Genomic DNA, 27,936 nt, shown 5'->3' with positions numbered 1-27,936 from the left:
GACCTCTTGCAGTTTGTGAATTCGAGCCCCGTGTCAGGCTCTGTACTGACAGCTCAGAGCCCGGAGGCTGCTTCAGATTCTATGTCTCCCTCTCTCTCTGCTCCTCCCCTGTTCACACTCTGTCTCTCTCCCGAAAATAAACAAATATTAAAAAACAAAAAAAATGAACAAAATGAGATTTATAAACTGACTCTAGATTTAAGAGTACTGCAAAAGGTTAGAAAATAAGGTATATTTTTCCTCATTCTGGTTGAAAGGGCTATACTGGCAATTTAAATTATTCTTAGTGTTATTCTGCAACAAAGAATGTTGCACATTTGAACATAAAGTTTTTGAACAGCTACATTGGTTCCCTCATGATTTCCCTTTTGTTCTAAAAGCAGAAGCTGGAAATACAGAAAAAGTAAGATGAGCAAATAAAGTGCATAGAACTCTGAAAATTGGGTCTGGGATTATTAAGCCACATTGTTATAAATACAGGCAACAAAAGAGAAAATGGATAAACTGAATTTCATCAAAATTAAAAACATATGTTCCATTAAAGGATACTATCGAGAGTGAAAAGGCAACCCACAAAATGGGAGAAAATATCTGCAAATCATGTTATCTGCTAAAGGATTAATATCTAGAACATATAAAGAACTCTTACAACTCAACAACAACAAAAACCCCGATTCATAAATGGTCAAAGAACTTTAATAGACATTTGTCCAAAAAAATCTACAAATGGCCACTAAATATATGAATATGCTCAATATCACTACTCACTAAAAAAAAAAATCAAATCAAAGGTACAGTGAGATACCACCTCACATCCATTAGAATGGCTATAATTGAGGGGCACCTGGGTGGCTCAGACGGTTAAGTGTCCGACTTCGGCTCAGGTCACGATCTCATGGCTTGTGAGTTCAAGCCTCGCGTCGGGCTGTGCTGACAGCTTGGAACCTGGAGCTTGCTTCAGATTCTGTGTCTCCCTCTCTCTCTGCCCCTACCCTGCTCACACTCTGTCTCTCTCTCTCAAAAATAAACATTAAAAACATAATAAATAAATAAATAAATAAATAAATAAATAAATAAATAAATAGAATGGCTATAATCAAAAAACAGAAAATAACAAATGTTGGCAAGGAGATGGAGAAACTGGACCCTTGTGCTTTACCACTCAGGTTTCTCAGGATGAAGACAGAAGAAAAATCCCCTCCTGTTCTTACCCAAGCACTGTATAATCAAATTGTAGAAAATCCAAGACACAAAGAAAATTTTGGAAGAAGCTACAGGATAAAAGCACCTTACTTTTAGAGGAACAAGGGTAAGAACTGTACTAGACTTCTCTTCAGAATACCACTTAAGCAAAAAAAAAAAAAAAAAAAAAAAGAAAGAAAGAAAGAAAGAAAGAAAGAAATGAAATACTTAGTCTTGAAAGAAAAAAAACCATCAACCTAAAAGTCTGTATCCAGTGAAAGTATCCTTCAAAAGTAAAAGAGAGGGGCGCCTGGGTGGCGCAGTCGGTTAAGCGTCCGACTTCAGCCAGGTCACGATCTCACGGTCCGTGAGTTCGAGCCCCGCGTAGGGCTCTGGGCTGATGGCTCGGAGCCTGGAGCCTGTTTCCGATTCTGTGTCTCCCTCTCTCTCTGACCCTCCCCCGTTCATGCTCTGTCTCTCTCTGTCCCAAAAATAAATTAAAAAAAAACGTTGAAAAAAAAAAATTTTTTAAAAAAAAGTAAAAGAGAAATTGGGGTGCCTGGGTGGCTCAGTCGGTTAAGCGGCCGACTTCGGCTCGGGTCATGATCTCGCGGTCAGTGAGTTCAAGCCCCGCATCAGGCTCTGTGCTGATAGCTCAGAGCCTGGAGCCTGTTTCGGATTCTGTGTCTCCCTCTCTCTGACCCTCCCCTGTTCATGCTCTGTCTCTCTCTGTCTCAAAAATAAATAAATGTTAAAAAAAAAAAAAAAAAGTAAAAGAGAAATAAAGACTTTGTCAAACAAAAATTGACGAAGTTTGTCGCCAGTAGACCTGTCTTGCAAGAAATACTAAAAGAAGTTCTTCAAAAAGAAGAAAATTATATAGGATGGTAATTTGGATCTATATGAAAGAAGAGCATGACCTAACAGATAACAGGCTTGTTCAAAGTAATAATAGCAACAATATATTAGATGATTGCAGATTAAGGATAAATGAAACGAATGACAGCAGTGTTATAAGGGACAGAAGGGAGGAATTGGCTATATTCTGTTTTAAGGTAACCACACTACCCATGAAGTGGTATAGTGTTATTTGAAAGTTGACTAATATTAGCTGTAAATTCATACTGCAGACTCTAGGACAAAACACTCACTCTTACATCTAAAAATTAAAAGAAGTATAAACAATACACTAAGAAGAGAGAAAATGGAGTAATATAAAATCCTCAGTTAAGACCAAATAATGCAAAAGATGATGAAAGAACAAGTTCAGCTAATAGAAAACAGTTACCAATATAGTTTATATTAATCCAATAGAACCAGTAAACATTTTATATGTAATAAATATACCAAATAAAAGAGACTGTCAGAGGGGCTCAGTCGGTTAAGCATCTGACTCTTGATTTCGACTCCTGTCACGATCTCACAGTTTGGGTTTCTGAGATGGAGTCCCTCTTCAGGCTCTGGGGTGACAGTGTGGAGCCTGCTTGGGATTCTCTCAGCTCCTCTACTGCTCATGTGCGCATGCACTCTCTTTTTCAAAATAAACAAACATTAAAAAAAAAAAAAAAAAACAACCCAGGGGCACCTGGGTAGCTCAGTTAAGTGTTCGTCCAACTTCAGCTCAGGACATGATCTCAGGGTCCACGAGTTCAAGCCCTGCGTCGGGCTCTGTGCTGACAGCTCAGAGCCTGGAGCCTGCTTCAGATTCTGGGTTTCCCTTTCTCTCTGCCCCTCCCCCACTCGTTCTCTCTCTCTCTCTCTCTCTCTCTCTCTCTCTCTCAAAAACAAAAACATTAAAAAAAACATTAAAAAAACCCCAACTGCATGTTGTCTTCAAAAAAGACACTTTAAATACAGACACCGGTAGATTAAAAGTAATGGGATAGAGAAATACAAAGTTAATGTTAATCAAACGAAAGCTGGAGTAGCTACAATAAATTCAGACAAAGTTGACTTCAAAGTAAGGAAAATTATCAGGGATATAGAAAGCATTACATAATGGCAAATGGAGCAACTCTCCAAAACATAATCCTTAAAGTGTACATACCTGCTTATCTCCTCTATATCTAGTATTTTGTGTGTGTGTGTGTGTGTGTGTGTGTGTGTGTGTGTGTGTGTGTATTATAGCATCACGTTAACTTAAAGAATGAATGAAGATAACTGGGGAAGGTAAAATTTGGGCTCTAATGCTCTTCAAGCCAGAAGTAACAAAAACATTTTTTTTTATATTTGCCATCATATTTTCTAATAAATGATACTTATTTAGTTTCCATTAAAATAACTTCTACTACCGTAAAGGAAGATACTCCAAAAGTGAGTTGAGGCAAGTAAATAAAGCAAGATGGAAGACTTTCTTTAACTTTAACCCATATGGAACAGGGGTGATTCAACTCAGTTACCAATATACTGCGGGACTCCTCAACTTAAGTACTATGACATTTTGGACTGGATAATTCATTGCTATAGGAGGCTGTCTTATGTATAAGCAGCACCCCTAGCCTTTACCCATTAAATGCAAATAGCACCCACCAACCAAGCTGTAACAATCAAAATTGTCTCTAGACATTAACAAATGTCCTCTGTTGTAACATTAACAAAATTGCCCTCAGTTGAGAATCACGGATATGATGGAATAAAATTCAATACTATCCAATTTTCACACTTTTCAAAAGAAGCTGGAAACGTAGATTTTCATGTAAAATCTTTTAATGCTTAAATGTTAACTAATTCTTAGGTTAAAACAGAACAAAACACTGTCTTACTAAACACATTCGTGGACCTTTTTCAGTATTCAGAATGCCAGTTTGATAACCTCTGAACATAGATTAGTTACTAACATTTTAGGACAGAAATTTGCATACGACTATCTAATATTAAAACTAAAAAGTGTTTTTAAAAAGCAGAATATAATCACCTGGACTCAAATTAAGTTAAACCCTTTTGATTTGTGTAAATCACCACATGGCAACTGGACTATTTTGAACACATATTCTCTCCAGAAAGTTATCCTCCAGCACTACAAAACTCTGCAAAGTCAGCAAATCATGGTAATACTGACATATTAGGAAAGAGTGTCACCTAGTAACACTAATACTTCTTTCTCACAATCTAGTAATCTCTAAATATTTTGAAGATGATTAAAACTCAGGAAATGTGATTTAATTTTAACAACACACAAAAAAATAACGATTTAAAAATCTGGTCTGTTAGTCCCTGAAATATTGGATTGTACACTCTATTATATACATTATATTAATGTATATTATATATATTATATAGTTAAGTATAGTTATATATAGTATTGTGGATTAAATGTGAAAATTATTTTAGACTTTCCCCAAAATCCATGTATAAATTTTAAGACCCATGAAGAACTTAAAATTTTCTTCAGTCCAAAGAAAAAGATCTAGGAAAATTCAGGGAAGTTTATCATTTATATATAGTTTCCATGAAAATCTGAAATATTTTCAAAACTAATCCAAAATGTCCTATTTAATGCAATTAACAAAACCTTCTTAGTGGTGGTGGTGGTGGGACAGTTTAAGATTGCTCTTCTTTAGAGTAATACTCATAACTTCCCAAGCTTCTCTTGTTCATATTCAGACAGTTAGAAACCTCTGAAAATTATGAATATATGATAAATTCTGTAGTTGGCAACACTGTGCCAGGGTAAGAGCCTAGGTTACAATTTGCAAGATATTTACATATTAAATATCTAAGCACTTCATGAAATAATTTGCTACAGCACTATTTGCTATTTCTACACTCTGTCCAGCTACACAGTAAACATGTTTCACCACATATGAAATATAATAAAAAACAAAACAAAATGTAAGTCCATTCTAGATGGTTTTCAAGGACAATAACCAAGGTGTTAATAGTGACTTGCTTCTGATGGGGTTTAAGAGTGGTTTTTATTTTCTACTTCATACATTTGTATTTTGCAATTTTTGTTTTTATGTATTTTTTAATTCCAAGAAGAAAAAAAGGGGGGAGATTCAAGAGGGAAACACTAGCAGTCTCTCCTCCACTATTCATGGAAGAGCACTTTCTGATCCCAAATAGAAGCTTCCTGTCTGTGGAGCAGATGCATCCTTCAGTGAAAACAAATGGATCACCCTATTGTACTGCTAACGTCAGCCATTAATATTATGCATCTTAGGACTCATATTCCACACTTACTAAGCAATCTTTTGATTTTAAATTTGATTTCCCACACATATGCCTACAGAGAGAACACGGACTTCATTCAGTCATCCATTCTACAAATGTTTATTAAACATCTACCATGTGCTAGGATACGGTAAGAGAAAAAAAGATAAAATGCTTGCCTTCATAGAACTTATATTTTAATTAGGAAAAAATAAACTAACATATGATCAAGGTGAGGAAGTATTAAGAGCTATAAAAGAAAATAAAGCCAGATAAAAGCAGAAGAGTATGATGGGGGAAGGAGATTGTAGATGCTGACAATAAATAAAAGGAAAAGAAACCCCGATGAAGTAGCACTTTTTTAAAAATATTTTTCCTTTCTTTATTCTTGAGAGAGAGACAGGGTGTGAGCAGGGGAGGAGCATAGAGAGAGGGAGACAGAATTGGAAGCAGACTCCAGGCTCTGTCAGCACAGAGCCTGATGTGGGGCTAGAACTCATGAACCGTGAGATCATGACCTGAGCCAAAGTCAGACGCTCAATCGACTGAGTCACCCGGGCGCCCCTCGATGAAGTAGCATTTGAAAACAGACCTAAAATAATGGGAGAGGGAAGAAACAATGAGACTATCTGGTGGAATAATTTTCCAGGCTGAGTGAAGAGCAAGCACAAAGACTCTGAGGCAAGAGAGTAGTTCAAAACACAACAGAAGGCCAATGTGGCTGGAATCATGATTAAGGAAATCAGGTGGTAGGAGATGAAGTAGATCTCAGTCAGATTCATTTAAGGTCTTATAGGCTAAGGTAAGGATTTCAGCTTTGACTAAGGAGATAGTGGTAATGGTAATAAGAGTGTTTTTTGTTGTTGTTGTTTTTATAGCAGTTTACAGAAAAATTGCACAGCAAGTACAGAGAGTTCCCATATAGCTCTTCCCCACAATTTCCCCTATTAACATCTTCCATTATTAGGTGGTACACATGTTGCAGCTGATAGATCAACACTGATATATTATTTCTAATTGAAAGTTCTTATTTTACATTAGCATTCACTCTTTGGGTTGTCCAGTTCTATGGGCCTTGATAAATACAAAATATCACGTATCCATCATTACAAATATCGTATAGAATAGTTTAACTGCCCTAAAAATCACCTGCTTCACCTAGTTATTCACCCCACTTTCCCTCTCCCCCAGAGGCCCTGGCAACCACTGATCTTTTCCTTTTTCCTTTTCTAGAGTGTTACGTATAGTTGGAATCATAAATGATGTAAAATTTTTTAGACTGGCTTCTTTCATTTAGCAATATGCATTTAAGGTCCCTTTATGTCTTTCTGTGGCTTGATAGTTCATTTATCACCGAACAATACTCCATTGTATGGCTATATCACAGTTTATCCTTCATTTATTGAAGGATATCTTGGTTGCTTCCTATTTTTAACAATTATGAATAAAACCACTAAAAATATTTTGGGTGCAACTTTTTGTATGGACAGAAGTTTTCAACTCATTTGGGTAAATAACTAGGAGCATGTCTGATAGACTGTGATGGTAAGCCTATGTATAGCTTTGAAAGAATATGCCACTGTCTGCTAAGGGTCTATACCATTGTGCATTCTCACCAGTACGAAAAAAGACTTTGCATCTGTATTTGGTGGAGTCAGTGTTTTGGATTTTAATCATTCTAATAGGTACGTAGCGATTGTGGTTGTCTTTTGAAAGTATAGCTTTACAGGACATAAAGTAGCCCTATGGAAAAGCAGTAATGATGTGATAATGTTTGCCCCAAAAGAACAAAATTTATTCTGGAAAATTAAGACCTACAAATATAATAATAAGTAGAATGTTGTAGGCATCAAATAGGAGGTAAATACATAAATACAAAGTGATGGGTAAATCAAGAAACAAGATTCTGGCTGGGTGGATTGGGGAAAGCTAGATTTTAAAAGATGGTCAGAAACTACAGATAACGCCCCAAAAAAGAAATAATATGAGGAAACTAGGGAGGCAAAAAAAAAAAAAAAAAAAAAAAGGCTCAACAATTCTTTTGCTAGGGATATATTCAATAAAAATGAATCCATATATTTACCAGTAGACTTTTATCACAATAACACAGTAGCACTATCTGTATTAGCCCCAAATTACAATACCAAATAACAGAATGGATAAATTGTGGCATATTCACACTACGGGATAATATGCAATAACGAGAATAAACTACCTCTAACTACATACATCAATTATGATGAATAATGCCAAGAACTCAAACACAAAAACATACAGAGATTATGGTTCCATTTATATAAAAACAAGGAAAATTAATGTTTGACTGTAGAAGTCAGGATACTAAGTTTACTTGATGGGAATGAATAGGGACTGAAAGGAGTCTCCTGAGTGGTCTTGATGCTCTATTTTTTAACTTGGACGCTGATATTACACAGCGTAATTGTTTGTTGGCAAACAATCTTCAGTTGTACATTTATGATATATCAATAAAAAGTAAACAAAACAAAACAACCCCAACTCTGGCCCAAGCTCCTGCTTTGGACATGCTTTAATCCAAACCTGGCAGAGAAACAGAAAAAAACATTTCTTCAATTTGTATTTAGATGAATAATCTTCAAAATTTTTAGTTAAAAATTTAAGTCTAAATTAATTCCATTCTGAAAAAATTATTTTCCTTTCATCTTATCTTTAGAGGAGGCAAAGGTTGCACACTATATCTAAGACTCTTTAAGCATGATATTATATATTATCCTATATCCAGACAATGGAGCATGCTGGACTTATTCTTTCTCAAAGGTGACGACACTGTCTAGACTCTTGTTGGGAGATTCTTCCCACTATTTCTGTAAGCAATATTGTCCCCCAGGTTACTCTAATATATTCAATCCACTTTCATTTTGTAATACAGAAAGGTAGTGGTTCCACATGCAAAAAGCAGCAGGACACATGGTACCTGAAAACCAGAAGTCAGATAGTTGGAATGTAAAACTAATGTTCATCAAACAACAGAAAGGTGATTTTTAGGAGGAGGAAAGTTTTTTCCCCTCTTCTGGAGATTGCCAAGTTATTAAAATGCAGTTAAATACCAACTTCTTGAGGATTATTGGGAATTTTTCTAAGTTTCTTATTTTAGAAAGATTTTTGACCTTTAATAATTATTGTTAAAAATATTTTATACATGGCTCTGTTCATAGTAGAAGCTTAACAAATTATGTGATTAGGTGATAAAACTAAATGTGTTGGGTTTAACCAGTAACAAAAGAACATTATCATACAAACATTTGAATAAACTATGTCCATAAAACATAACAGAAGATAAATTATTGCTCTAAGAGCATTAATTCAATCTGTCAGAAAAAAACTCTTTACCAGGCGCATGTGTATTCTTTTTACCAGGCACAATACTAAGCACTAAATATACAAAGAGACTATAAGACATTAAATACTTGTTCTCATGAAACTTAAAAGTAGTAGGAGACAATGTGTGATTTGATATAGGCCAGTGAGGGCACTGCTTGTGAAATCTCACCATTAAAAAACCATTCTTGTAGATCTTCAAGGCCTTTCATGGTCAAAGTTCTTTACTTTTAGGATGACCATCTCATTTACTTATTCATTCAAGAAAAATTTATAGTGTACCTACTGGAAATTAAGCAGTGAACAAAGTCTATTCTCAAGGAGCTTATATTCTACTATGCACGAAGGGAGAGAAATCAGAAAATAAGGAGGCACCAACATGGCAGAGAAGTAGGGGGATCCAAAGTTCCCTCATCTCTCAAACAAAGAAACCAGTGTTGAGGCCAAAGGACTTTGAATTCCAAGAGCCCAGGCGGCAAAGTGACAGAGATGCTTCCAGGGACCCACTGGGAAAACCTGACAGGACGAAGAGCTACTTCAATAAACAAATCAAAGCACACCTGGTGGAGGATCCAAAACATCACTATGAGTAGGGAGATAAAGTAACCCAAGTCACAACAACAGAGGGCAAGTAACACTCTCCAAAACACACCTCCTAAAGGGCCAGGCTCTGGACAGTGTATGACTCCTCTTTAATATAGTAGTGCTCGCAGGTGCAGGGCATATAACAAGCTTTTAATACACGTAAGAGACAAAAAAACTAGCCAAAATGACAAAACGGAAGAATTCTCAGGAGAAATTCAAGGAAGAAATGACAGCTAAAGAATGGATCAAAACAGATATAAACAATATAACTGAACAAGAATTTAGAATAATAGTCATAAGATTAATCACTAAACTTCAAAAAAGCATAGAAGACAGCAGAGAATCTATTGCTGCAGAGATCAAGGAACTAAAAAAGTCATGATGAATTTAAAAATGCTATAAATGAGGTGCAAAATAAACTAGAGGCAGTGACAGCGAGAATTTAAGAGGCAGAGGGGAGATTAAGTGAAACAGAAGATAAAATTATGGAAAAGATGAAGCTGAGAAAAAGAGATAAAAAAATTCTGGACCACAAGGGAAGAATTAGAGAACTAAGTGGTTCAATGAAAACTGAGCAATATCCATATCATAGGAGTTCCAGAAAAAGGAGAGACAGACAGAGGGTCGAAGGTGTGCTTGAACACATCATAGCTGAGAACTTCCCCAATCTGGGGAAGGAAACAGACACTGAAATCCAGGAGGCACAGAGAACTCCCTTCAGACGTAACTGGAATCGATCTTCTGCAGGACATATATGAAACTGGCAAAATACAAAGATAAAGAGAGAATTCTGAAAGCAGCTAAGGATAAATGGCCCTTAACCTACAAGGGTAGACACCTAAGGGTAGTAACAGACCTATCTACTGAAACTTGGCAGACCAGAAAGGAGTGGCAGGAAATTTTCAATGTGATCAACAGGAAAAATATACAACCAAGAATCCTTTATCCAGCAAGCCTGTCATTCAGAATAGAAGGAGAGACCAAGGTTTTCCCAAACAAAAACTGAAGGAATTCATCACCACTAAACCAGCCCTACAATAGATCCTAAGGGGGACTCTGTGAGTGGAATGTTACAAGGACCACAAAGGACCAGATACATCACTAGAAACATGAAACCTACAGATATCACAATGACTCTAAATCCATCTTTCAATAACAACACTGAATGTAAATGGACTAAATGCTTCAATCAAAAGAGACAGGGTATCAGAATGGATTAAAAACAAACAAACAAACAAGACCCATCTATTTGCTGTCTACAAGAGACCCATTTTAAACCTGAGGACCCCTTCAGATTGAAAGTGAGGGGATGGAGAACCATCTATCATGCTACCACAAGTCAAAAGAAAGCTGGAGTAGCCATACTTATATCAGACAAACTAGATTTTAAACTAAAGGCTGTAACAAGAGATGAAGAAGGACATTATATCATAATTACGGGGTCTATCCATCAAGAGCTAACAATTATAAATGTTTACACACCGAATTCAAGAGCACCCAAATATATAAATCACAAACATAAGCAATCTTATTGGTAAGAATGTGGTAATTGTGGGGGACTTTAATACCCCACTTACAGCAAAGGACAAATGATCTAGACAGAAAATCAATAAACAATGTCCCTGAATGATACACTGGACCAGATGGACTTGACAGATATATTTAGAACTTTTCATCCTCAGGCAGAATACACATTCTTCTCAAGTACAAATGGAACAATCTCTAAGACAGATCATATACTGGGTCACAAAAGAGCCCTCAATAAATATAAAAGAATTGAAATCATACCATGCACACTTTCAGATCATAATTCTATGAAACTTGAAATCAACCACAGGAAAAAGTTTGGAAAACCTCCAAATGCATGGAGGTTAAAGAACATCCTACTAAAGAATGAATGGGTCAACCAGGCAATTAAAGAAAAAATTAAAAAATATATGGAAACAAATGAAAATGGAAACACAACAATCTAAACCCTTTGGGATGCAGCAAAGGCAGTCCTAAGAGGAAAATACACTGCAATCCAGGCCTATCTGAAGAAATAAGAAAATTCCCAAATACAAAATCTAACAGCACACCTAAAGAACTAGAAGCAGAATAACAAAGAAACCCCAAAGCTAGCAAAAGAAGAGAAATAATAAAGATCAGAGCAGAAATAAACAATATAGAATCCAAAACAGTATATCAATGAAACTAAGAGTTGGTTTTTGGAAAAATAAAAAAAATTAATAAACCCCTAGCCAGACTTCTCAAAAACGAGAGGACCCAAATAGATAAAACCATGAATGAAAATGGAATTATTACAACCAATCCCTCAGAAATACAAGCAATTATCAGGGAATATTATGAAAAATTATATGCCAACAAACCGGACAACCTGGAAGAAATGGACAAATTCCTAGATACCCACATACTACCAAAATTCAAAGGGGAAGAAATTGAAAAGTTGAACAGATCCATAACTAGTGAAGAAATTGAATCAGTTATCAAAACTCGTCCAACAAATAAGAGCCCTGAGCCAGATGGCTTCCCTGGGGAATTCTACCAGACATTTAAAGGAGAGTTAATACCTATTCTTCTCAAGCTGCTCCAAAAAACAGAAATGGAAGGAAAACTTCCAGACTCATTCTATGAATCCAACATTACCTGGATTCCCAAACCAGACAGAGACCCTACAAAAAAGGAGGATTATAGGCCAATACCCCTGATGAACATGGATGCATAAACTCTCAACAAGAGGGGCGCCTGGGTGGCTCAGTCGGTTGAGCTTCTGACTTTGGCTCAGGTCATGATTTCACGGTCTGTGAGTTTGAGCCCCGCGTCGGGCTCTGTGCTGACAGCTCAGAGCCTGGAGCCTGCTTCAGATGCTGTGTCTCCTCTCTCTGACAAGCCCCCATTCATGCTCTCTCTCTGTCTCAAAAATAAACAAACATTAAAAAAATATTAAAAAAAAAAAAAGCTCTCAACAAAATACTAGCAAATCGAATTCAACAGCATATAAAAAGAATTATTCACCATGACCAAGTGGGATTCATTCCCTGAGCTGCTGGGCTGGTTCAATATTTGCAAATCAATCAATGTGATACATCACATTAATAAAAGAGAGGATAAGAATCATATGATCCTGTCAATAGGTGCAGAAAATGCATTTGACAAAATATAGCATCCTTTCTTAAATAAAAACCCTCAAGAAAGTCAGGATAGATGGAACATACTTAAACATCATAAAAGCCATCTATGAAAAGCCCACAGCTAATACCATCCTCAATGGGGAAAACCTGAGAGCTTGCCCTCTGAGATCAGGAACACAACAGGGATGTCCACTATCACCACTGTTGTTTAACATAGTGTTGGAAGTCCTACCATCAGCAGACAACAAGATGAAATAAAAGGCATCAAAATTGGCAAAGAAAAAGTCAAACTTTCACTTTTCGCAGACGACATGACACCCTACATGGAAAACCTGAAAGACTCCACCAAAAGACTGCTAGAACTGATACGTGAATTCAGCAGTCACAGGGTATAAAATCAATGTACAGAAATCGGTTGCATCTTTATACACCAATAATGAAGCAACAGAAAGAGAAATGAAGAAACTGATCCCATTTACAATTGCACCAAGAACCATAAAATACCTAGGAATAAACCTAACCAAAGATGTAAAAGCAATCTACACATTCAATGCAATCCCAATCAAAATTGCATCAGCATTCTTCTCAAAGCTAGAACAATCCTAAAATTTGTAGAGAACCACAAAAGACCCTGAATAGCCCAAGTAATACTGAAGAAGAAAACCAAAGCAGGAAGGCATCACAATTCCAGTCTTTAGCCTCTACTACAAACCTGTAATCAGCAAGACAGTATGGTATTGGCACAAAAACAGACACACAGACAAACGGAATAAAATAGTGAACCCAGAACTGGATCCACAAATGTATGGCCAACTAATCTTTGACAAAGCAGGAAACAGCATCCAATGGAAAAATGACAGTCTCTTTAGCAAATGGTGCTGGGAGAACTGGACAGCAATATGCAGAAGAATGAAACTAGACCACTTTCTTACACCATACACAAAAATAAACTCAAAATGGATGAAAGACCTAAATGTGAGACAGAAAACCATCAAAACCCTAGAGGAGAAAGCAGGCAACAACCTCTTTGACTTCAGCCGCAGCCAACTTCTTGCTCGACACATCTCCAAAGGCAAGGGAATTAGAAGCAAAAATGAACTATCGGGACCTTATCAAGATAAAAACCTTCTGCACTGCAAAGGCACTAAAAGGCAACCGACAGACGTATCAGATAAAGGGTTAGTATCCAAAATCTATAAAGAACTTACCAAACTCAACATCTGAAAAACAAATAATCCAGTAAAGAAATGGGCAGAAGACATGAATAAACACTTTTCCAAAGAAGACATCCAGATGGCCAACAGACACATGAAAAGATGCTCCACATCATTCAAAATCAGGGAAATACATATTAAAACCACACTGAGATACCACCTCACACCAGCCAGAGTGGCTAAAATGAACAACTCAGGAAACAACAGATGTTGGTGAGGATGTGGAGAAATGGGAACCCTCTTGCACTGTTGGTGAGAAGGCAAACTGATGCAACCACTCTGGAAAAGTGTGGAGGTTCCTCAAAAAATTAAAAATAGAACTACACTACAACCCAGCAAATAGCACTACTAGGAATTTATCCATGGGATACAGGAGTGCTGATTCATAGGGACACATTTACCCCAATGTATATAGCAGTGCTTCCAACAATAGCCAAATTATAGAAAGAGCATAAACATCCATCAACTGATGCATGAACAAAGAAGATGTGGTTTATACATACTACCTGGCAATGAGAAAGAATGAAATCATGCCATCTGCAGCAACATGGATGGAACTGGAAGGTATTATACTGAGTGAAATAAGTCAGTAAGAGGTCAGATAACCATGTTTTCACTCATATGCAGATCTTGAGAAACTTAACAGAAGACCATGGTGGGGAGGGAAGGGGAAAAAATAGATACAGAGAGGGAAGGAGGTAAACCATAAGAGATGTTTAAATACAGAGAACAAACTGAGGGTTGATGGGGGAGTGGGGGAGAGGGGAGGAGGGCACTTGTTGGGATGAGCACTGGGTGTTGTACCTAAGTGATGAAGCACGGGAATCTACCCCAAAAACCAAGAGCACACTTTACACACTATATGTTAGCCAACTGGACAATAAATTATATTAAAAAAAAAAAATCACAAAGTAAGGAAATAAAGCAATCGGAAGTGATAACTGTTGTAAACCAAAGTAAAGCAAGGAAATAAAGTTAGAAATGAGAGTGTAACGGACAGCAAGGAGGAACCATGTGCATATGTGAACAGAAACACAGGACAGGTGAGGAGAATAAGGAAAACAGGAACAGAACAAAAGAGATCTGGAGTCTTAAATATAAAACTAAAGAATATAGACCTTTTTGCTCAGGTAATAAAGTACAATTTAAAGTTTTTGAATAAGCATGATATGCAGGATGTTGTTCTAAAGTCTATTTTCTCAGGGTGCCTGGGTGGCTCAGTCATTTAAGCAACTAACTCTTGATTTCAGCTCAGGTCACGATCTCACACTCATGAGACTGAGCCCCATATCCAGCTCTGCACTGGGTGTGGTGTCTGCTTAAGATTCTCTCTCTCCACCCCCCCTCTGCCCCTCCCCCACTAACATTTTCTAAATAAGTAAATAAATAAAAGTCTATTTTCTCATAGATTTGAAAGATGTACTGGAGCAAGCAGAATTAGGAAGCACAGTCTATCAGGAAGCTACTGCTGTTAGCCTACATGAAATAATATGAGGACTACACTGAATAATCAATAGCAGTGGAATAAATAGGCCCAGTATACAAGCAACTAAGAGACACGGAAAAAACAACAGGAATGTGATAAGAACAGTGATTCTCAAATCATATGCAGTGAATGACTAGTTTGGGTTTTTGTTTTTTTCCCAGGGTTGTGAACTAATATTCTGTAAACTACAAAATTGAGTTCTTGGATGTTCTAGCAATGTCAAATTGTTATACAAGATTCTAAATGCTTACTCTCAATTTCTGTTATTAACTTGTGACAAAAAAATTGGTTAGCCAGCAATCTGTCTGGTGATTAGACCACACCTTGACAAGAACTAAAACAGGAAGAAAAATCCTCAGATTCCAAGATCTTGAACCTGAGTTGACAGAGAAAGTAATGATGCAATTAAGAGAGAAACAGAATCCAAAAGGAAGAGATGTGTGGTGAGGAGTTATATTTTGACCATGCTGAATCTATCAGTGAGACATCTAGGTAACAATCTATTGGTTAATTAGGAAAAAAATATATATACAGATCTGAAGAAAATGTTCTCATGATAGAACATTTTTCTTCCAAAGAGAGAGTTGGGGTTAGTATCTGCAAAGAGTCAAATATTGGTCTTCAGAATAACAGTAATGGTGGAGTCCTGGATAAATTATTTTATTTTAAAAAAAACACTATATAAAAGCATGAAGAGAGACTAAACGCAGAAACTAGAAGGAATTCAACTCTTGCAAAATGGGAACTGTGGTAGGCAGAGTTTTAAGATGGCCCCAATGGCCCTGTCTCATGCGTAACTGTATACATTGCATAATAACCCCTTCCTTGAGTGTGGGCTGAACTTAGTGACTTGCTTCTAATGAATAGACTATGAAAACAATGATGTCACATCTCTGATTAAGTTATAAAAGATTGTGCTCTCATCTTGCTAGCACTCTATTGCCTTCTCAGCTTACACCCTTTGATAAAGCAAGTTGCCCTGCTGGAGAGATCCTTGTGGCTAAGAACTGAGGGCAGTCTCTAGCCAACAGCCAGGAAAAGCTGAAATCCCTTAGTCCAATAACCTGCTAGCTAAGTGAATACTGAAAATAACCACATGAGCTCAGATGTGGACCCTTTTCCAGACATGCCTTCAGATGACACCTCAGTCCTGACTACCCCTTGGGTGAGAGTTAAGCTATGCCTGATTCTGAACCAGAGAAACTGCAAGATAGTAGTAAGTGAGTGTTGTTTTGGTTTTTTAATTTTTTTTTCATTTTTTTTTTTTTTAATTTATTTTTGAGACAGGGAGAGACAGAGCATGAACAGGGGAGGGTCAGAGAGAGGGAGACACAGAATCTGAAACTGAGCTGTCAGCACAGAGCCTGACGCGGGACTCGAAGTGAGTGTTGTTTTAAGAGCTATGCTTCAGAGTAATTTCTTATGCAACAGTAGATAACTTACATAAGAAATTACATTGGGTAATATCCACATTTGCAAGGCTTTTACCATGAAGTTACTCACAAATCTGCCAGCAGAAAATAAATCTCAAGTAGAAAGCCAGAGTCCTACTGCCTGAGAAGCCAAAGGACAAGGTCTAGGATTGTAACAGTGGCTGGAATTCAAGGTTGGATATCCTGGAAAGGAGGAAACCTTGAAAAGTGGAGTCCCAAAGTCTGCATATTCATACCCCTCAAATTCCTGACTGACTCCAAAAGTACACCTATGGGAGAAAAGACTGAAAGGAGCTTAGGGGAAAAACAATAGCTAGAAAGCTATAACAGCCAAGCAGAGATTTTGACAGCTACCATCTGCAGTGGGGATAAGATTTTGGAATTTCAATTCTGCCAAGTTACAGGGGTCAGAAAACAAAACCCCAAAAGGGAAATACTATAGAAGTAAAGACCTTATATCAAGACTAAATGCCAAGAAAAATATAATATCTAAAATTAAAATTTTTTTGTATGGGATTAATAATAGACACTAAAAAAGGTACCATATAGAGCAATAAAAAAAAATAGCAACAGGAACATTCTAAAACACACATAAAAAATGAATAGAACATCAATAACCTGAAAGGTAACATAATGAGTTTCAATATACACATAGTTAGAGATCCACAGAATAGAAAAGCAAAGAGGGGACCAAAACCAAGAAAATTTCAAAACATAATGGCCTGTATCTTTCTACCTTTGATGAAAACCATAAACCCACAGATCCAAGAAGCTCATAAACTCCAAGCAGAAGAAACATGAAAAACACCAAACAAAGGCATATTATTAACAAACTGCTGGAAGCCAGGGACAAAGAAGAAAAATTTTAAATATAGAGAAAAAGACTACACAGAAACAATAACAGCAAAACTCTTGCTCGAAACTAGGCAAGCCAGAAAAACAAACAAAACAAAACAAACCCAGAGAGACATGAGAGACATGTTTAAAATACAGCAAAAAAGAAAAGCTGTCAATCTAGATTTCTATACCAAGAAAAATAGCTTTCAAAAATAAAAGCAAAACAAAGGCTTTAGGACAAACAAAAGCCTGGAGAAATCATTATGAGCATAACTGTACTACAATATATGTTAAAGGAAGTTCTTGGGAAAAAGAAATTCAGATATACACAAAGAATGAAAGTACTAGAAATGGTAAATTCATGTGTAATCATGAAAGGGTTTTTTGGGTTTTTTTTTTGCATCTTTTAATCTCTTTACAAGATAACTGAGAAGGATGATAGTATGACAAAAGGTACAGGAACCAACCTAAAAGAGTCAGCAATAACCAAAGCTAGAACAAATTGAGCAACAAAATAACAACACTGGGCTGGAACCACAGAAGAGAATAAATGAATCCAGACTGATATAATTTAAGTAATGGAATAAATAAATAAGTGAGGGAGAGAAGGGACAGCTATTCATTATAGAATTTCAATTAATGCAAAGGAAATGAGGGAAATTTTTTAAAAATCACCATTAGAATACAGTAATATAATTGTTTCAGGGAAGATCAAGATCCACCAATGAATACTAAAATTAAGGAGCAAAGGATGAAGGAAAAACAAGATACTGTCATAGACTAACACCAGCACTCCTCAGGGTAATTATTAATTAAAAAGAAAAAATAATTAACTTTAAAGTGGAGGGGTGCCTGGGGGCACTTGGATGGCTCAGTTGGTTAAGTGTCCAACTCTTGATTTCAGCTCAGGTCATGATCTGGTTGGTGAGTTCAAGCCTCATGTTGGCTGCTTGAGATTCTCTCCTCTCTCACTCTACCCCTCCCCTCCCTCAAAACAAACACTAATAAATACATGAATGAATGAATGAGTGAATGAATGAATGAATGAAGTGGAGAAGAACAGCAGAAATCACCATAACCAAGGTCAAAACCACCAGCAATTAGACATATCAACATCCTATCTCTTAATATGATTCACTGGGGAAGGTACCACAATCACCTCAGTGGTTTTCTTGCCAAAACACATAACCTCAAACTAGTCATGCAAAAACATAATCCAAACAAACAAAAAAAAGAGTGATCTAGTATGTTATACTTGATCAGTAGTCTTTTTTTTTTAATTTTTAAAAAATGTTTATTTTTGAGAGATAGAGACAGAGCTCGAATGGGGGAGGAGCAGGGAGAGAGAGGGAGAGAGAATCTGAAGCAGGGTCCAGGCTCTGAGCTGTTAGCACAGAGCCTGATGCAGGGCTATAATCCACAAACCACAAGATCATGACCTGAGCTGAAGTCAGATGCTTAAATGGATGAGCCACCCAGACGTCCCAGAGCAGTACTCTTGAAAAGCATCAGTGTCATGAAAGAAAAGGAATGACTTTCAATCTTTCCAACTGTCACAAGTTGGAGTTGAGTACAGATATCTATTAAATGTAATGTAGGATTCTGGAATAGGAAAAGGACATAAGTGGAAAAACTGGGAAATCAAAATAAAATTTTGTAGCTTAGTATTATTGTACCAATGTAAATTTCTTGGTTTTTATCACTATATAATGGTTATGTAGAATGTTAACAAGAGAAGAAGCTGGGTTAAGGGGTATATGAGAACCCTGTGTATTGGTTTTATAATTTCTAAGTCCAAAATTTGTTCAGACTGGAAAGCTTAAAAAAGATAAAGTTCATGGACTCCTGGGTGGCTCAATTGGTTACGAGTCCAACTTTGACTCAGGTCATGATCTCATGGTTTATGAGTTTGGGCCCACGTTGGGCTCTGTGCTGACAGCTCAGAGCCTGGAGCCTCCTTCGCATTCTATGTCTCCCTCTCTCTCTGCTCCTCCCCCACTTGTGCTCTCTCTCTCAAAAATATAAACATTAAAAAAATGATAAAGTTTAAAGTAAAAATAATATCAATGTATTATTGTGAGATTTATAATATATGAAGAAGTATAAAGGTATGACAATAACTGCAAAAAGTGGAATAAAAGTGTTCTATGTAAGGTTCTTAGGATATATGTGAAGTGATATACTATTATTTGAATGCAGACTGTGTTATGATATGTACTGTAAATACCAGACAGATACTAAAGCAAAGTAACAAAGACGCATATAACTAATATGCCAACAGTTGAAATAAATGGAATTTGTAAAAAAGTTAAAAAAAGTCAATCTAAAAGAAGGCATGGAATGGGGGGGGGGGTGGAGAATAACATATGGCACATACAGAAAATAGATTGATTTAATTCAATCATATTTGAAACTGTATTAAATATAAATAGTCTAAACCCTTCCAGTAAGACAAAAACTGTCAGGATTAAAAACCACAAGAACTATCTATATGCTGTCTACAAGAAACCATTTAAATGTAAGACACAAAAAGGTAAAAGAATGGCAAGAGATATACAATGCAAGTACCATTAACAAGGAAGTTGGAGTGGCTGTATTAATAGCAGATAAAATAGGATTTATAAAAAGAAATAATTACCAGGAATGTTATCAGAAATACAGACATTTATTAATGATATAAGTAACCTCATCAAAAAAAATGCTAGGTATATCTATAACCAATAACAGATTGAAAAAACAGCAGACAGAAGATTGATAGGGGTACAAAATAAATGAATTATCAGCTAACTTGACCTTGCTTGAAAAAAAAAATTGCAGTGTATATTCTTTTCAGCTGCATACAGAACATTTACTAAGACAGGACATATTTTATAAATCAATAACAAAAATATCGGAAAACATCTCTCAAACACTTGAAAAATTGAACAATTCACTTCTAAAGAATCCCTGGGTTACAGGAAGAATTAACAAGAGATATTTAAAGAATATTTAAAACTAAACAACAATGAATATACAACATATCAAAATTTGTATGCTGCTGCTAAAAATAGTACTTGGGAGATTTATAAAGAAATGTTCATATAATGAAAAAAATCAATCTAATCTGATAACTTAAAGTAGACAAACAGCATATTAAACCTAAAGAAAAAAAACTAAATAAGCACAAAAAAAAAAAAAAGAAAAAAAAAATCAAAGAGAATAGAAAAAACCTGAAACAGGTTTACTTATTTATCTTTTGAAAAGACCAATAGGGGCATCTGGGTGGCTCAGTCCATTAAGCATCCAACTTCAGCTCAGGTCATGATCTCACGGTTCATGAGTTCGAGCCCACCGTCAGGCTCTGTGCTGACAGCTCAGAGCCTGGAGCCTGCTTTGCATTCTGTTGTCTCCCTCTCTGTCTGCCCCTCCCCCACTCAAGCTCTGTGTCTCTCAAAACTAAACGTTAAAAAAAAAAATGACCAATAGAACTGATGTATCTCTAGCCAGACTGATCAAGCAAAGAAGACCAAATTACCAATATTAGGAATGAAATAAAGACATGATTACAAATCATACTGCTGACATTAATAAAATATAGAACTGTTAGAACTTCATGCCTAAAATTTCAACAAATTAGATAAATGCTTTGACAAATTCAAACTACCAAAATTCAACTAAGCAGAAAACTCAAATAATTCTGTATCTATTAACTAAAATAGATCAGGAATTAAAAACCTTCCTATAAAGAAAACATCAGCTTCAGATTGCATATCTGATAAATTCTTCTAAACATTTGAGGAAATACTAATTATACACAAACTCTTCAAGAACATAAAAAGAGAAATACTTTTCAACGTCATTCTGTGAAATGAAGCCAGCATTACTCTGACAGCAAACCATTAGTAAAGAGAGACAATTACAGATGATGCATTCTATTCCATTCTGTATCTACTCTATGATGAATATAGATACAAATTCTTTAACAAAATTTTAGTATAGGTAATTTAAAAAATAAATTAAATCTACCAACATAGAAAAGGCCCTATTAAAATGTACATAGTAGGCACCTCAAATACTGGTAAATACTTAGATTTTCACAAGTTGTGACCTGCCCAATGAAGCCATATTGACCTTCCCTTTCAAGTGACATTAAAGATGCTGATATTTTAAAATAACTTATTCCTGAACTTATAGGGATATTTCCAAAATATTCAGAGATTAACTCTATGAAAAATCACATTAATCTTACTAAAATAATTTGTAAAATCACATAATTAACAAGAGCTGGAAATATCTATCACACAAGCTTGAGCAGATTTAGAACTTACATCAGAATTTATACTACTGTATTACTTAAATTTGTATTATATGCTTAATTCTCCCTTTCATTTCAAAGACAAATTCAGAAGCTCTTCTAAGCAGGGGCATCTGCAACTAGGCAACATGGACAACAGTGACTATATTCCTTTGGATGAGTAGCATGCTGTCATTAGAATACAATGACTGCCCTCTTCCCTACACCTCAGTAGGGTGGAAAGTCAACTTTATCCTCTCTCTGATCCTATCAACCCCTTCTAAGATGGCTCAAGTGATATTCTCTCAGTTCCCTTACCGCCTCCTTTAGCAGTAACAACTTGTACAGGTTTCTATTGTTCTGTGAAACATCTGACAATCTGGTAACAATAAACTAAGTTAGTTAATAGTTCATTTCCAAGTCTCTGGGTTTCTGCTGATTCCTAGCCAAAAGGAGTTACTTATTAACAACTATGAATTCCTTTCCTGATTTCTTTTTCCTGCCAAACTAAGTTACTAATTAGCACTTGTGCAAAACACTCAAATGGGATCGATTAAATATCATTACCCACACCATGAAAGCAATTTTATCATCCCTGGCAGTCCTGGGAGAATTTCAAGAATTTTAGGGACTAAAGGTTACAATTTAATATTGAAAAATGGGTCACTTTGAGCATGTGACTCTTGATTCAGCTTAGGTCGTTAGATCGAGCCCCATGTTGGGCTCCCCCCCCCCCCCATGGCTCATGCTCCCTCTCTCTCAAATAAATAAAATGAAAAAAAAAATTTTTTGTGTGAGTAATAATAGTATTGGGCTTCACTAAATTCACTTCAAGCCTCATTTACTGAAAACTTACCATTTATTACCTACAAAAAAATCACAGAAAACATAAGGAATTCAAATCTCTAATCCTTCAACTTAAAACAAATTGATTTTATATATAAAAAATTATATATTATATATGTAGCTTGACTTACAGAAGGTAACACAGCAGTACTTCAGTATGGTAGGAATTTTTTCAATACTGTGACTGCATCAAATGAGTAAAAAAAATGTTGCTGATTCTGTATATCTGAATGTTGTGAGTGGTTTCTTTCAAATGAGCAAAAATGATTTGAGTCCCAAAAAGCATATACATTTTAACATATCGTTCTCATAAGCAAAACAGGTTATTTTGACAAATTCATGTGAATTGTATATTATACAGAAATGGATGTAGCATTTTATTGAACATTTGATGTAGGAAGAATAATTTTTTTTAAAAAATATTCCTTCTAACAAGAATAAGGGGGAAAGTTTAAAGAAATCCTAAAACTACTAGCCCATACTTCAACAGAGGCAAACTGTAGGGAATATTCATGAAAGACAAAGATGGAGTTTTTCCTGGCTTCAAAGAGCAACCGTTTCTTTCCTAGAAGATAAAATCCTTTTAAAACTTCATTTTCCAGAAATCCCTAAACTAATTATTCAAATTGACTATTTGATGGCCCTAAGTGGAATCCATCCAGGCCAAAAAGAAAAAAAAAGAAAATTTACAAACGCACATCTCCAGGGGAGCCTGGGTGGCTCAGTGGGTTTTAAACGTCTGACTCTTGGTTTCAGCTCAGGTCTTGATCTCACAATTTCATGAGTTTGAGCCCCACATCAGGCTCTGCGTTGGCAGTGCAGAGCCTGCTTGGGATTCTCTCTCTCCCTCTCTGCCCCTCCCTCGCAGGCGCTGTGTCTCTCTCAAAATAAATAAATAAACTATAAAAACAAAAACATACCTCCAGAATGAAACTCAAGGGAACCAGTAGGAATTATGGGAAGAGGGAGTGATTATTTCCTGTTTTCCCTCTCAAAACAATTTAACTGTCTTGGTATACAGTGATGAGTCTCTTTTAAGATTATAAATGGTAAAAGAAGGTTAGGGCAGGAAGGATGGAACACTAAAGTAAAAAGCAATGACTTTTTAATCAGTAAAAGAACGACTAAGTGTTCCACCTATCTACTTAACACAAGAAGACATTTACTTTGTGTCCATCCATGCCTTATCACACAAAAAGAAAGGGTAATGAAAATTACCAAATGAAGTTTTCTAGGCTACTCTGATGTATTATCTCTGGCTCTTCACATGGTTACATTTACTGTCTGTTTGGTATCCTTTTACTGTTTTCTGCCAGTGTTCACCCATGTGAATACATATCACTGGTATGAAATCACATGGCATTAATAAAGATGCCATTAATGCTTAAAGAATACTCTATAAAGCAGAGCAGCTTGTATCATCATGACCAAATTTCAAATATATTATTTAAACTAAACAGTAGGGTATATTTCAAAACTTCTAATTTCTCATATTTCTCAAATATATTGCTGAACACAAGCTAGATGGGCAAGACTGATAGTATACTCATATAGAAAAGAATAAGCATGCAATATGCATAATATGAACCTAGTATCTATAATAATGCAAATCTAATACATAGAAAGAGAAATTTTAATAAAACGATAATGACCATGTATTTCGAATTGTAAATTCTCGTTAGGGGTTTCAGCAGTAAGTCAAACTACATAAAAGGTATATATCACTTAAAAAATGTCAAATTTCCATTTTACTTGTTCTTTCTGCATAGGTCTTAATTTGTAAACAATTTCAAAGGGGTTCAGGATTTTATTTTTTTGTAATTAAAAAAGCAGTAAAATACTCTGGTTTCTCTTCAGATCGTTGTAAATCTTTCGCCTTTTTAAAAAAGCAGTAAAGATCTGCATCACAAAAAATACTTGTCTTTTTCTTTATAATAAAAGGATAGCTTTCAAAAACTAAAAACAAATTCATAGTCCATCGAAACTCTGCAAATCAAAACCACAAACGTACCACTTCATACTCATGGAATGGCTATAATAAAAAGATGATAGCAAAGGTGTGGAGGATACAGAGAAACTGGAACCCTCATACACATGTGTGTGGAAAGTAAAAAGGTGCAGCCACTGAGGTAAACAGTCCAGAAGTTCCTCATAAGGTTAAACATAGAGTTACCATATGATTCAGTAATCCACAGCCAGGTATATAACTCAAGAAAATTGAAAACAAATGTCCACACAAAAACTCGGACACAAGTGTTCACAGTAATTTTATTTGTAACAGTCAGAAAATGGAAACAACCCAAATGTTCAACTGATGAATGGGTAAATGAAATGTGGTATATTAATACAATGGAGCATTATTCAGCAATCAGAGGAAAGAAGTACTGATACATGCTACAACCTGGATGAATTCTGAAAACCATGCTAAGTAAAAGGGGTCAGTTACCAAAGACCACATATTGTATAACTCCATTTATCTGAAATATCCAGAACAGGCAAATCTATAGAAACAAAATAAATTAGTCTACCTAGGGCTAAGGGGTTTCAAGAAAACAGAAGAGGGGTAACTGCTAAAGTGCACAGAGTTTCTTTTAGAGTAATAAAAATGTTCTAAAACCGTGATGGTTGCACATCTCTATGAATATACTGAAACCCACTAAACTGTACACTTTAAATGTGTGAATTGTACAGTATGTGAATTATACCTCCAGTAAGCTGCTAACATCCTCCTCCCTCCAAGTGAAAAAAAAAATCTAATAACTGCAGCTATACATAGAATAACCTAGCATATTCTTTGAAAGTACAGATCCCCTGAACCAGCCAGACACTAAATCATTCAACTATGAAGTGGATGCACTTTTCTAGACTAGAGGAGCAGTACAATAAGACCAGTTCAAACCTGACTGTCAACTTCCTAGCTACATGACTTTCAGTAAATTACTAATCTCTCTACATTTTCAGGTCCTACTTCAGTACAATTCAGGAAGAAATGCCTATTTCACTGGGTTACTATAAAAACTTAATAATATATACAAAGTATACTATAGGGACATATTGTGCTCAAACAATATTTTATTATGATTGTTATTTTTACTGGACTTTTATTTTCCTGTTCTTTATAGAACTTCTCAATATCTGCCCCAAATCCATTGCATCTAAGTTAAACCTTATAAATCTTAACTCTTTTCAAGAAATAATAACTTTTCGGGGAGGCTGGTGGCTCAGTCGGTTCATGTCAGACTCTTCATTTCAGCTCAGGTCATGATCTCAGTTTGTAAAATCAGGCCTCGCATCAGGCTCTGCAATAAAACCTTGGGAGCCTACTTGGGATTCTCTCCTCTCTCTCCCTCTGCCCCTCACCCACTCGCACTTTTTCTCTAAATAAATAAATAAGAAATATAACTTTTGGAGCACCTGGGTGGCTCAGTCAGTTAAGCCGTCAACTCTTGGTTTCAGCTCAGGTCATGGATTTAGGCCCATGCCAGGCTCTACACTGGCAGCACAGAACCTGCTTAGGATTGTCTCTCTCCTCTCTGCCCCTCTCCCCCGAAATAAACAAACATTAAAGAATTGTTTTTAATTTTTAAAAAGAAATATTAACTTTTATCTTTAAAAGCAGTTTATTGTCTATCTGATGCCCTGCCTGGATAAAATAACATTATGAAGTTACTATTTTTACAGAAATACAAACATTACAAGACACAAACTTCAATAACACCACTAATGGTGGGAGGGTGCTCCTTAAACAAATTCCATGGTTATTTTTAAAATTACAAACTTAGGCCTAAAGGTCAAAGATGAGGCAGACACAAATAACAACCAAATAAAATTTGCCAATTTTTAAAAATACATTCACTTTAGTAAAAATGCTATACCTATATGCTAAGAACAAACTGAAGTAAATTTAAAATCCTGTAATTTCTTAAGAAATGTACATTTTTAATTCCCAGGTAAGTTGATAACATCTCTATGGAAAAAAATCCTTAGTAAGACTCTCATGTGAATTAAAGCCAACATTTGTCATATAGAGTGTAATACATACACAACACAGTAAGAACACAAACAAGAATAACATTTTAATATTTCTATATAAAAATTTAGCATTTCTTTTGCTAACAGTCTCTAATTCTATTTAAGAATGAAACATATATACTATGGTGAAATTGTGACTAAATCTGGTATGAAATCAAAAGTCAATCAACAACCAATTCCTATCTGAAGACATGAAAATGAATATTTCCATTCAAATTCTGGAGAATATTTTAATATCTCATAAGTGAGTCATATTTTGAAAGTACAGTTCATTGCTTGAGAAAATCTGTCATGGACTTTCTAAATGCATTTAATAAACCAATTAAATTAAGATTTTAAGTTTCTGGTTAGAGTTAAATGTAGAAGAGCACAATACCCTAAAATTTATACCTTTTTCAAAGTTAAATAAATTTTTAAACACACCTACAGAATATTATATCTCTACAAAGCTGCAGTGTCTAAAGTTTCCTTTGTTACCCACTATAAAGAGCAATGCTCAAGCAACAATATATTCAATTCACCTATTTTATTCGGAATAAATGTGCCTTTCGTAACAAAGAAACCTTCCCTTAAAAAGTTCCATAATCAACTTTTATGTAATTTTTAAAAATGTTATAAATCAAGCCCAGATATCTTTATCAATTTCTCAAATTGGTAGTCAAGGTTTACTATACTCCATAACTTAAAAATGAAAATAACTACTTTTACTGACTTGTTTACACATACATATTTCCTATTTTTATACTACTACCACTCTTTTTGCTTTTTTACAAGGCTCTGATATGCCAATCTTTTGTAGCAAATTAGGTAGAAAAGTCAAATAAAAGTAAACCAACATTTTTCAGATAAAGAAGGGCAAATGAAGAACTGGAAAATGTAACCCTTAATGAATCTACTGTAACTTTTTAAATATTTTAAAAATAGATGGTAACAAGTTAAAAATTCAGGAAATATTTTTTTACTGCTACGTATTCACTTTCTCCAAATGAAAATGAGAGGATAGGTTCATATGAAAAAGGCCCAACTACATTTATACTCTAAGTTTATAAAATAATCTCAAACCATATAATATTGCTAAAACTGAATAATTAAAGTAAAACATAAAGAAGGACATTTAGAAATCAGCTGTTTTTAGGCAAGTATCAGATATTTTCTGATATGGAAAAGCACTTGACAAAATTATGTGGCATAACAAATACTACAAATAATAGTAACCCAAGGTCTCTTACCAATTTCAGCAGGTAGTTGTTTGATTTTGTTCTCTCGAAATGCTAAGCATGCTGAGTTTTGACAGATTTTTGATGTCCTTTTCCACAGTAGTTATACGATTAAAGCGAAGGTAAAGAGTGGTGAGAGAATCTAGCCTATATACCACTGAAGGAATTTCTCTCAGTTTATTATGCCGTAA

The 27,936-nt window shown here is 35.5% G+C and overlaps 1 protein-coding gene across 1 annotated transcript in view; it reads right to left on the bottom strand.

Annotated features, from left to right (window-relative positions):
- The window catches only part of SHOC2 (SHOC2 leucine rich repeat scaffold protein), a 107,610-nt gene that overhangs the window by 30,323 nt on the left and 49,351 nt on the right, over positions 1 to 27,936 (bottom strand). The window contains 2 exon segments of the mRNA XM_019459424.2: positions 27,758 to 27,794; positions 27,796 to 27,936. Of these exon segments, the coding sequence (XP_019314969.1) occupies positions 27,758 to 27,794; positions 27,796 to 27,936 (178 nt within the window).

This window comes from Panthera pardus, unplaced genomic scaffold (genome assembly GCF_024362965.1).
Source record: "Panthera pardus isolate Hobbes unplaced genomic scaffold, ASM2436296v1 HiC_scaffold_22, whole genome shotgun sequence".
Classification (NCBI taxonomy): Eukaryota; Metazoa; Chordata; class Mammalia; order Carnivora; family Felidae; genus Panthera; species Panthera pardus.
This window is presented reverse-complemented; position numbering and strand designations above follow the sequence as displayed.